Source organism: Mandrillus leucophaeus, unplaced genomic scaffold (assembly GCF_000951045.1).
Source record: "Mandrillus leucophaeus isolate KB7577 unplaced genomic scaffold, Mleu.le_1.0 Scaffold209, whole genome shotgun sequence".
In the NCBI taxonomy this organism is placed as follows: domain Eukaryota; kingdom Metazoa; phylum Chordata; class Mammalia; order Primates; family Cercopithecidae; genus Mandrillus; species Mandrillus leucophaeus.
This window is the reverse complement of record NW_012102132.1, coordinates 2,938,926-2,951,990: the sequence shown is the minus strand read 5'-3', so window position 1 is coordinate 2,951,990 and position 13,065 is coordinate 2,938,926. Positions and strand designations below refer to the sequence as shown.

At 37.4% G+C, this 13,065-nt stretch overlaps 1 protein-coding gene across 2 annotated transcripts in view; it reads right to left on the bottom strand.

The window, feature by feature from the left end:
• The window catches only part of USP9X (ubiquitin specific peptidase 9, X-linked), a 148,691-nt gene that overhangs the window by 72,385 nt on the left and 63,241 nt on the right, over positions 1–13,065 (bottom strand). For both annotated transcript variants that reach the window (XM_011980179.1, XM_011980180.1), the window contains exons 13-14: positions 11,323–11,459; positions 9,327–9,460 (exon numbers count right to left, since the gene is read on the bottom strand). In XM_011980179.1, coding sequence (XP_011835569.1) covers positions 9,327–9,460; positions 11,323–11,459 — 271 coding nt within the window. The remainder of the gene's footprint in view (positions 1–9,326; positions 9,461–11,322; positions 11,460–13,065) is intronic.

Genomic DNA, 13,065 nt, shown 5'->3' with positions numbered 1-13,065 from the left:
AAAAAAAAAAAAAAAAAAGAAAAAAAAATTTTTTTTCTTCAATTTCTTACCTGTTACACTGAAAGGTGTTTTCATGAAGAAAAAATTATTTTGATGTAAAAATAAATATTACACCTAAGAAGTGAGGGTAACACAAGATGCTACTCTACATGACCAACTTATACAATCATCACCATTACCATGTTAATGTCCAGAATGTGTCATTTTCCTTCAGCATTAATTACTGTATTTCCATATCAGATCCCAGACCCTTGGTATGTGCAAGCTATTGTTAAAGAGTCTATGTGAGCTCCTTTGGAAATCAGTAATCAAAGTCTTCAAAATACTGATATTTCTTCTCTGAATAAACTCTTGATGTGTTATAAAGATGGGACATTCATAATGTCTGGAAACATATTTGGTTTTGATCTTTTGGTAAAGAAAAAAGCCCCACATATTACGACCAACTACTTTCTAATTCCACACATACTGGAATATGCAAACAGGCATAAACACTGTCTACTTCCATGAATGTATATTTCATCAGACACTGGGACTAAAGGACTACTTCAAGAGGTTTTCTTAAGAAACTGGAAAGAAAATCAAGTTTTAGCTCATGCCTGTAATTCCAGCAATTAGGGAAGCCCAGGCAGTAGTATCGCTTCAGGCCAGGAGTTCGAGACCAGCCTGGGGAACACAGCAAGATCCAGTCTCACAAAAAAAAAAAAAAAAAAAAAAAATTAGCCAGGTGTGGTGGCTGAAGTGAGAGGATGGTTTGAGCCCAAGAGTTCGAGGCTGCAGTGAGCTATGATTGCACCACTGTACTCCAGCCTGGGCAATATCAAGACCTTGTCTCTTAAAAAAGCGAGGCATCGTGGCTCACACCTGTAATCCTAGCACTTTGGGATGGCAAGGTGGGCGGATTACCTGAGGTCAGGAGTTCAAGACCAGCTTGGCCAACATGGTGAAACCCCATCTCTACTAAAAATAAAAAAATTAGTCGGGCATGGTGGCAGGCGCCTGTAATCCCAGCTGCTCCGGGGGCTGAGACAGGAGAATTGCTTGAACTCGGGAGGCGGAGGTTGCAGTGAGCCGAGATTGTGCCACTGCACTCCAGCCTGGGTGACAGAACGAGACTCCGTCGCAAAAAAACAACAAGAAAAAGCAAGAATTCTCTTATACTCTTTACCTGTATTCACCAACTGTTGACATCTTCCTCCATTTGCTTCATTAGTTGCCACACATATAAAAAATACACACATACATGTGTGTGCATAATCTTTCTAAACTATTTGAGAGTTGGACATGTCTTTTTACCCTTAAATACGTCAATGAGTATTTCCAAATAACAAGAAAACTACACTAGTAAAATACTATTATCATCTAACCCAGGGTTTCCATTATTGACGTTTGGCCAGGTAATCTTCATTGTGTAGGACTGTTCTGTCTAGGACTATACTATAGGCTACTTAGTAACATTCTAGGCTTCTACTCACCCCTCAACCCCAGTTTAAGACAGCTCCAGACATTGTCAAATAGCCACCTCCACCCCCTCGGAGAAGCACTGATTTAATTCATGGTCCATATTCGAGTTTCATCAATTTTCCCAATAATGTCCTTTTACATCTTTTCTACAAAGTCCAAGATTGTATTTGGTTCTCATGACTTTTTATTTTTTAATCTGCAGAATTAATCATCCTTTGTGTTCTCTGACCTTTTTGAAAACTGGAAGCCAATTTTGTTGAAATGTCACTCAATTTGGGCTTCCACGCCACTTCCTCATAATTAGATCAGTCTAAGCATTGTGGCCAGTAACACAGAAGGGAGGCAGGTTTCTCTGCTGTAAAGGTACTACTTTTCTCTTTGTAATTAATAAGTAATTTGTGGAGAGAGACTTTGAGACTATGTAACTATTTTGTTAAACTTTTATCCACTAGTTTTAGCAAACAATCCACCTTCCTTTTTTCGTTTAGGTGCTAACACTTTACTTATGAAGAACTGGGACCCTGCACAAAGAGTAGAACTTTGGAAGCATTCAACTGATAGCTAATCAGTAAAAGTCAAGAAATAAGATGCCTTTATGCTAAATAGGAATGAAGAGGCCCTCTTACTCAAGAGAAGCTTCCAAGCTGTCAAGACATACACACACACACACACACACAACTGGTAGTTTTGTAGTAAATATTCAGTTCAAAACAAATACCTGGACTTGTTAGCTAGCAGTCAAATGAGGAGGATAATCCATTTTTGACTCATATTGTCTAGGTGGCAAGTATCCCACTGAAAACAGCAGGAAGAATTAGATGAGACTAAATTACACAGGTGTCTATGAAAATAGGTAGGAAGAGGTGGTGAATCATGGCTGAGACTAACATAAATTGGTTCTTGTCATCATAAACAGCAAGTTTTCTAGGGTCCATTTTAGAACTTATATTAAAAGTTCATTTAAAAAAAAATCTTGAGTCATAAAGTACCATAAAATCCATCCATTTAAATACAATTCAATTTTTTTAGTAGAGTTGTATAACCGCCATCACAATCTAAGTCTACAACACTTTTCTCACCCCAAGAAGAAACCCTGTACAAATCACCCCCTCCCCTTGTTCTTGCGGCTTAAGTCTGAGGCATTTCATATAAAAATGGAATCATGGCTGAGCACAGTGGCTCATGCCTGTAATCCCAGCACTTTGTGAGGCTGAGGTGGGCTGATCATCTGAGGTCAGGAGTTTGAGACCAGCCTGGCCAACATGGCAAAACCCTGTTTCTACTTAAAAAAAAAAAAATTAGCCGGGCATGGTGGCATGTGCCTGTAATCCCACGTACTCAGGAGATTAAGGCATGAGAATCACTTGAATTCAGGAGGCGGAGGTTGCAGTGAGCCGAGTTGGTGCCACTGCACTCCAGCCTGGGCGACACAGCGAGACTTCACCTCAAAAAACAAAAAAATTATGCAATATGTGGTATTTTCTGACGGACTTTTTCCCACTTAGCATAATGTTTTCAAAGTTCATTCATGTTGTACAGATTTATGTATACATTTCACTTGGGTATGTAACTGGGAATGAGTAATATGGTAAATTCTACGATTAACATTTTGCAAGGTGGCTGTGCCACTCTACAATCCCACAAGGACTATACGAACGCTCCAATTTCTCCATAACCTCATCAACATTTACTGTTGTTTTTTGTCACCCTAGTAGGTATGAAGTAGCATTATCTCACTGTGGTTCTGATTTTCATTCCCCTAATAATAATACTAAGTATCTTTTCAAGTGCTCACTGGTCATTTGTATACCTTCTCTGCAGAAATTTCTATTCAGATCCTTTGCATCCATTTCTTAATTGGGTTGTCTACTTCTTTTTCTCACCTAGTTACCCTGGCTAACTCCTCAAGCAGAATGTTAAATAGAAGTGATTGGAGTGGACATCTTTTGTCTCATTCTTGTTCCTAAGGGGAAAGCAACCAGTCTTTTACCATTAATTAGTATGATGTTAGCTGTGGGTTTTTTGGGATACTCTTGATCAGGTAGAGGAAGTTTCCTTCTATTCCTAGTTTGAGCCTTTTTATATTGAAAGGAGGTTGGATTGGACAAATGCTTTTTCTGCATCTATTAAGATGATATATGGTTTTAGTAGTTTCACTATTGTTGGAGTATTCCATAGATGACTGTCAGGTCTGTAGCCTGTTAGAAACGGGGCCGCATAGCAGGAGGTAAACCCACCCCCACCCCCCTAGTCCGTGGAAAAATTGTCTTCCACAAAACCAGTCCCTAGTGCCAAAAAGGTTGGGGACCGCTGGTTTATAGTATTCAAGTATTTTTTTTCCTGCAAATTTGGAACACTCTGCCTGATGTCACTTGTTTTGGGCCTAATTACTTCCTTTAGGATGTCTTGTAAGCCAAGTCTTAGAGCAACAAATTCTCTCAGTCTTTGTTTATCTGGGAATATCTTTAGCTTGCCTTCAGATTTTAAAGACTGTGCTGCTGAACGTAAAATTCTTGGTTGTCAGGTCTGTCCCCCAACCCCAGCACTTTGAGTATGTTGTCCTATTGCCTTCTGGCCTCAATGTTTCTGATGAGAAGTTAGCTGTTAATTTTTATTGGGGTTTCCTTGTGCAGGAAGACTCATTTTTCTCTTACTACCTTCCAATTGTTCTGACTACAATGTGTCTCAGTCTGGGGCTCTCTGCATTTACCGTATTTGCAACTCTTTAAGCTTCTTGTCTTTCATCAAATTTGGGATGCTTTCAGTGACTATGTCTCTTTCTGTCACTCTCATTCATCTGGTATTCCCATTACAATTAATATTGGTCCCCCTTCATGGTACGCAATATTTCCGTGAGATTCTGTTCACTTTTCCTGTTCTTCAGATTGCATAATTTCTACTAATCTATCTTCAAGTTCACTGATTAATTCTTCTGCCAGCTCAAATCTATTGTTCAGCCCCCCTTATGAATATTTCATTTTGGTTATTATACTTTTCAAGTACAAAATTTCTACATGATCTTTAAAATAAAAAATAATTTCTCTTTACTATCCTCTAATTTAGACATTATCATTAATACTTTAAAAAATTCTTTAGACATAGTTTTCTTCAGTTCTAGAGCATATTTGTAATTCAAGTCTTTGCTGTCAAGTGTGTCTATAAAGCCCTCCATGTGGCCTCCTTCAAAGGCAGTCTCTGTGTCAGTCTACAGGTCACATCTTCCCATTTGTTTGCATGCCTCAATTTTTGTCATCAAAATCTGGATATGTTAGATATACAATAACAACCTGAATACTGATCTCCCTTCCCCCACCCATTTGCTTGCTTGTTTAGTGACTGGGCTATGACTATGGGAAATAGACTATAGTCTATTTCCCTCACAGTGCACAGCTTCCGACAGCTCTGTCCAGATGTTTTCCTCCTCCTTTTAATCCTTTAGCCTGCCTACCTAGGAGTTGTCCCTGGGTCAGTATAAGCCCTTTACTGGCCAAACCCTGTGCTTAAGCCTCCTTGACTAGTAGATTTTTACCCTTTACCACTGGATGCCTGCGTGGCTTGGAGGCTGCTATCACACCACTCAAAAAGTTTATGTTTTTGTTCTATGTTCATTCGGAGACGAGTAGCTTGCATGTTCCCTTCTCAATCACTCCAGCTAAGGATGCAGTCTTACTGTAAGGATGCAATGATATATACACAGTCTTCCAGACTGCCAGAGATACATGTAATTTTCACATCTGGCTTCCTAAAGAGTTGCCCGAGTCAGGGTAGCTTATTATTCACCCAGTGCTCTGTTTGGTCAGAGCTGTATTTAAGTCCACTGTACCGGTGAGGCTTTCACCCTTTGGTGATGGATCGACATGAAGCTTGGGGAATGTTTTCAATTTGTCCTGTGTCCAGTTCTGATGGTTTCTGCTTAGGTGCAGCCTAATGCATACATGTATCATTCCTGACCCCCAGGGTTGACTGTGATCACAAGAGGGCTTGTCTTGGCTATCTCTTTATCTAGATCTTTCTGTTAAACTTCTGGTTGCTCATCCTGTGACTTGCTGATACCAGTACAAGGGAGCCACAAGCACTTTCTTAATTCTTCATCACCCAAATCTCCATTTGTGATAATACCCTTAGGCATGCACGGTATGGTCTGGTCCAAAGAAAGATGGTCTCTTCAAGCACAACTGCTGAGCACAGCATCCTCACACCTTATCTCTCCATCTGGACAGAACATCTATGCTACTGTTCAGGAGATAGAGGGAGGACAGCAGCTAGCTTCTCCCAAAATGATATCACTGCTTTAAGAGCAGGTGCTGGTGTTGGGGGTGTGGGATCAAACTATGATTTTCTCAGATTGCACTCCCTGACATATAATTTCCACCCTGTGAGCAAGCTAGGTTGGGGATAATCAGAGCCCCAGTATTCTCAGTCTGTCATGCCTTAAGTAAAGCATTTATCCTACAAGTAGGCACTGAGTGAGGTAAAAGAGTCTCAGTTTTCTTGGACATGACTGCCTGGAACAGAGCTTCTGTCACATAGGGCTGAAAAGGATCAGAAATGCCAGTAGCCTACACCTCATGTGGTCAAACTATAGCCCCTAGACTGGCAGCCGTGGGGAGAGGGAGCTCCTGCTTCTTAGTCATACCTGCCTGGAGTAGAGTTTCCACACAAGAAAGCTGGATCTGAACATGGGAGAACAGAACAAGTTGTGGCTCAAATGCTACAGACTCTTACTGTTTTGCAGATTTAACAGATTTTCTTGAGTGTTTTCCCATTTGCTATACTCCCTTAGGACAATTTTCAGGTACTCTAAATGACTATTTTTAATATTTATCTCCAGTTAAATGGCTGTTTCGTTAAGGCCTGCTGAACATTTTACTCTGCCATTCCAGATATGAAAATCCTCACCCCCTTCGGTTTATTTTCATCATATACTCTGCATTTGTTAGTCGGCATTTTTGTTTACATTAGTATTTTCATATTTTCATTACTAATTTTGACCTAATTATGGCCAGTGAAAGCCAACTCCTGTGTCCTTTTGACATGTCAACATGTAAGAAAAGTTGAACACTTTACTTTCTGGAATAGGATGGTCAAGGATCATGTTGTACTTTCCCTGTTCCACGCCTGAAAACAGTCGTTTCTCCAGGAAGGTATAAATTGTTCACAAAATGGATAATATTTAATTATTTTTAAACCACACAGAAGCCACACAGACTTAACAGTATTTCATGGTTCATGTGTAGGAATGAGTCAGAAGTGAGAAAATCTAGCACAGGATCTGCATCCTAACATAGCACTGCTGGTGAATGACACTCATAAAGAAATCCTTTTGTGTGGAAAATGTTCCTAAAAACTGTTACTGTTGGATGGAAAAGACTGGGAAGAAGTAACAGAAGGTGGCGGTCCTAAGTAAACAGAGTGCAAAAATCTGACCTACAGTGAAGTTGGGTCGTCCAACTGTATCCAGAAATAAGAAAAAATGGTAAATTAAACTTTCAATAAGTACTGAAGTCAGTAGAATGACTATTCTACCAATGAGTTAAAACTTAAGTGAAAACTAAAAGGTGATTTATACTTTATTGTATGCATATGAAAAACTTTTAAAGAATAATTTAAGTAAGCACCAGTGTATGAAAGCACTTGTAGTGAGAACCTGAGTAAATACTGTAGAGAATTTTACTAAGTTCATTCTTTTATCTAAATAATGTTTATAGGGGGTAAAATCAGCTAATCATGCTTACTGAGGAAATGTTTTTCCCCACAAAGCTAAAGATGCTAGTGAAGATAAAAGACAGGCAGGGCAAACCATTGGTAAAATGGTTATCAGAAATTGAGAATATCAGTGAACTGTGGAAGCCTGATGTTATCATGCCAAGTAACCTAATGCCTCATACCTAATGGGATTCATCTATCACTTTTATTATAGAGGCAAAAACCATAATTCACTTTAGAATTGCAAATTTAGAAATGTTACTGGATGATGTTACCACAGAAGTGATTTAACGTTGTAAAAAGTTTAATAGAAGAATTTTACTAGTTTTAAAAATTATTTTCCCCCACCCCCATATTTAAGTATCTCCAGACTCATCAGTATTAATCAAGAGTAGTGTAATAAACTGGAAGAAGAAAAGGTACCAAGGTTAGGAGAAAGAAAAGGTATGATGTTAAAATTCAGAGGGGAATTTACTATGTGCCAGACATTATTCTAGCATGAATAACCTGCCCACAGTCATACAGCTAATATGTTTGGGTCATGTTTCAGACCTAGGCAACCTGACTATGCAGACTCACATCTCTCAGTCTGTAGATATACAGACAACATAAGGAGGAAAAACTGAAGAATGTAATCATTCCTGTGACAACGAAGTTGAGATGAGGCAGTAACTCAAGTAGAATTGTACTACAATGTAGCAGAAAAAACCCTAGTAAGACAGTAGGGTTCCTGACCTCTGACAATGAAATTAACCACCACATGCAAATGAAGTAAATAAAAATCAGCATTAAAGCACATATGGATTATATGGCTCTACTCTGGGGGAAGGCCCTCCTTGGCAATCATGAGGGCTTTGTACCACCAGGAAGAGATTATAATCATAATATACTAAACCCTACTACACATAAACCTCTTTTTTATCTCAATGATTTTGAGTACCTTTGGTATAGAACATAAATCACATGGCTGTACTGCCTTGATCGTTCTATTATACTGCTTAGAAAGAACCTAGGACTGAAATGCTCAGATCACTGTCTGTTGCTCATCAGCTGCCTAACACTTAGATTGCTTGTCTAGCTCTATAATCTATTGGCCCCGAGGGGATAAATGGAAGAACAAAGAGTCAACACTATTACCAGAAGTATCAGAAGAGTTGCTTAATTTTTGTTTATCTGAATTTCATTAGGAAATGTATGTAAGTATTAAGCAAAAATCTGGTAATTCATAAGCACCAGGGGATTTTATTCAATAATGTCAAAAGCCTACTCCTCAAATATTGAGTATTATAAATATTCTCATTTTTAACATACACACACTATGGGCTTCTGCAAATCCTACATAACATGTTAAATGAATGGTAAGTTGAGTAATCAGTATGTTTAACTCTATCACTAACATTGGTAATACAGTATTTTCTTCTTATATACTGCTCTGGAAACAAACTTGAAACTACAAAGTATCAATGGGGAAAGGGGCATGAATTTGTCATAAGACAGAGGAGGAATAATATATACTGAGAAGCCATCCCTACTCTTGCACACACAGACTGACATAACTGTCAGAGGGCAAAAGAGCATTGACACAAGGCTCCACATATGGCAGGCACTTATAATCAGGATCTGTTGAAATCACAAGAAACTTTATCCTAAACATGTTCAAACAATTTCACACTTTGAATGCCAATGTAAACATCTAGATTCTTATAGCCAGCCTCCCATCTCTACTCTTATGTTTTTTAAATTCATGGAGTCTCGAAGCACTTACAAAACATAAGCTTGGGATTATAAAAGAACTATAATGTAAGAACAGACATAGACAAAACAAGTTTCCTTTTAAAAAGCTAAAGGTGGTGGTAAAGGAAATAAAGGTTGGAAATGAGTCAAGTACATTCCTAAGAAGGTAGCAATCAACTGTAATAAAGGCAGGCAGAGCTCCCAAGGCAGGGAAGAAAAATCTATTTAACAAAGAGAATGGGGGAAGGCAAGCACTTAGTGAAGACCCTTAAAGTGCTGGCCTGGAGTTTAGGATGTCTAACAGTTGGGAGTAATAGTGGATCTTAAACCCATAAAGGAACATGATTTATATTTCTAAGGTAATTAATGCAAAAAAAGGTCACTGCTATTTCCCATAGTTTATTTTAGTTTACAATACATACCTCTAGCATATAGTCTCATGCTTTCCATGTAAGTTGCAAGGTTTTCTGCTACCAAAGTAACTAGGGCATGATTGTGTTGAAGTTGATTGATTAAGTCATGGCGATAAAACACATGGGGACTTCGCTGAGTTTGACTGAAACGAGAAGAACTTAACAATATAATTAGGCAATTAAACTCTGTTGTAATCAGAAGAGTTCGTACTATCTAAATTCTTAGCTACTGATTTAATAATTTAAAAATTATACTTTTGTACATTTACTTTTTTTAATGAAAATATCACAACTAACTTAAACTCTTCAAAAAATAAGACATTTATTACATTATTCTTATTTTACACAAAAAGCATCCATCAGTATTCACCAACTTCACCAAATGGGAGTATACCTCGATGACTATTTTCTATCCTATAATAGTACCAACGCGCTTGTGTTACTTATTACCAAAATTATAAAATAGAAACATTTTTTGCAAGACTAGCATCACAAAAATTATGCTACAGTTGTAAGGAAGAATTTTATTAATTATTAGCTATTTAAGAAAACATCCTGGGACACTCTGTAGCCAAGTTTGCCCACAGGTGTCACCACAAAGACTAATCTGTTTTGCTATCTTCATTGAAACCTAATCTGTTTTGCTACCTTTGCCGAAACCAATCAACTTTCACATCCATTACTACTATTTTAGGGGAGACGAGGCCACTATTCTTGGAAGACTATGTAAACTACTGTGTCTACTTCGAAAGCCAAATGCATTCATTTGAGAAAGGCCGAAAGTCATATGTACGATGGGCCAAACATACTCAAAATACGCCCTCAAATAAATATTATTTTTAATGAGATATATGTCTCAATTTCTTACAATGTTTATATCTGCATAGCTTTTCCAATTTGATATTTTTTTCTAGCCTTAGGGAAAAAAGTGAGACAAAGTTCAACTGTTTAAATAAAGACATATACATGACCTTTTCTCTTTCTGTCTGAGCTATAATCATAGTAATGTAGACCTGTAAAGGATCCTGGCACTCATTTAATCTTACATATAAACAAAACATGTTTTTTTTTTTTTTTTTTTTTTTTTTTTTTGAGACAGTCTCACCCTGTTGCTCAAGCTGGAATGCAGTGGTGCAATCTCAGTTCACTGCAACCTCTGCCTCCCAGGCTCAAGCGATTCTAGTGCCTCAGCCTCCCGAGTAGCTGGGACCATAGGCGCATGCCACCACGCCTGGCTTATTTCTGTATTTTTAGTAAAGACAGGGTTTCGCCATGTTGGCCAGGCTGGTCTCAAACTCCTGGCCTCAGGTGATCCACCCTCCTCGGCCTCCCAAAGTTCTAGGATTATAGGGGTGGGCCACCACACTAGGCCAAACATGATTCTTTACAGAATTTTTACAAGATTAAATTACTGGTTTGACCCAAGATTCACACCTAGAAATCCTGACTCCACTGTGAATATTCCTTCTGTTGCACCCTGCTCTCTTTCTCTTCACATTATTTTTCCTTTTCATGTTATCAGTTCCAACTCTATTACCAGAAAATAGGACAAACTATTTCAGTAACCAAAATTTGATACCTAAGATAGTATAAAGACAGCTATTAAAAAGAAATTTAGCTAAAACAAATGTTTAAAAATTATGAAACTGTATCTTGTCATCTTTCATCAATTTAAATGTCCTTGTGGTCTAATAAAGACATGCCATGAAACTTCTTGGCATACTTGCTGGAAATATGGTATGTATATAATAATAATTCTGAACCAAGAACCCAAAAGCAATATTATCTTGATTCTGATATTTATCACTTAACTGTGGCTTACTTCCTCATTAATAAAACAAAGGAGATAGATATAATAAAGGATTCTTTTGTTTCAAACACTTCTTATATAGCCTCTTCTCACTCCACTAATTGAAAAATTTGCATTTGCCAGCCGATATGCTGTTTCTTTTCAATAAAGTACATAAATTTAAATATTGAAATTTTCTATGTTAAAAAGTCTTACCTCAAATTTTGAGGCGCTTCACCAAACAAACTACAAATTTCTCTAATCTGTTTCAGGGCGGGAATAACCCATTTGTCATTTGTGCGAAGTTCTTCTATAAAGCGATCTATCCATTGGATCTTTTGTGTATCACGGTCCTTAAACAAATGATTTCAATGTTTTAAACAGATCAATACTCAGGAGAATTTTATTTTCAAATTATTTTGAGAATTGTAAAATAAAAGCTTTTCTTTTAAGATTAGCAACACAAGCATCATGTTGTAATTACAGTAAAGAGTTTAAATAATAAAAGCTTTAAGTTTGTTTTTATTTCACATTTACTACCAAAACTCCAAAAAGCCCAGCACTGTTATAAAAGCTTTGTATTATATGGACTGAAATTAATCTGCACACACTGCAGATCCTAAGTATTAGTCACACTGACAGAAAGTTTGATTTTCCAAGTTTGCCAGAGGGTAGGTATTTAGCCAGTATTTTAAGAGATTCTACCATATCATAAAATCCAGAATTAATACATAACAAGACCCTGACTGTTACTCTACTCTAAATGGGCCATCTTTTAGTAGAGTGAAGAACACTGAAAATGTATATTTGACTAAGAAAATAAATACAATGACAACTACATTTAAAAATAATCACCAAAATCAAAATAAAGAAACATACATACAAGGAGAGAAAAAGGAGAGAGGCAGATATAAACTGTTAAAAATTAAATTAAGAATGTTATAAACTCAAAATTATTTCGATTATGATATTTTACTTCTCAAACCTTAAGTTACTTCAGCTCTTCCCCTAAAGTCAATAGTAATCACAACTGCAAGTTTGTGTGACTAACAATTTTGTAAGCTCGGATTATTTTACTTTTGCATACAAGGAAAGGAAAACAATTTTGTGGAGTTTTTTTTTTTTTTTTTTTTCCCTGAAACCCCTCAAGTTTGGTATTATTTTGTAATGCAGATATTCCTTTTTTGGTAGCAAAATTAGGATCATACTCTTAAGTGATATTAATCCTTTTAATGGCTCCATAATACAACCTTGTATAAACTATTAGTAATTATTCACAGCTGGGAGCTGTGGCTCATGCCTATAATCCTACCACTTTGGGAGGCCAAGGCGGGTGGATCACTTGAGGTCAGGAGTTTGAGACCAGCCTGGCCAACATGGTGAAACCCAGTCTCTACTAAAAATACAAAACAATTAGCTGGGCGTGGTGGCACGCGTCCATAATCCCAGCTACTGGGGAGGCCAAGGCAGGAAAATTGCTTGAACCTGGGAGGCGGAGGTTGCAGTGAGCCAAGATTGCACCACTGTACTCTCCAGCCTGGGCAACAGAGCAAGACTCCGTCTCAAAAAAAAAAAAAAAAAAGTAATTATTCAGGAGGCTTCCACATGTTCATGTCCATAAACACTAATGAATGTCCTTGTGGGTACCTCTTTGTATCCTTTTTCACTATTTCTGAGAAGAAATTTATCTAAGTAGAATTGCTGAGTTTAATAGTGTGTACATTTTTAAGGCCATGAAAATATTTATGATCAAAGGTACACTTTGACAGCAGTTTTGGCAAGCAGAAGGGAAAAGGTGGCAGTTGGAGAATGACTTTAAAAAATTTTTTCCCAAACAATAAATGAAAGTTGAAGTTAAAAAAGGCAACAGTCTACTAAATTCAGTGAAATTCAGTAACTATTCATGAATGAATGTGTAAATCACTATGCCAGGCACTGATACTAATAGATATTTAAAAG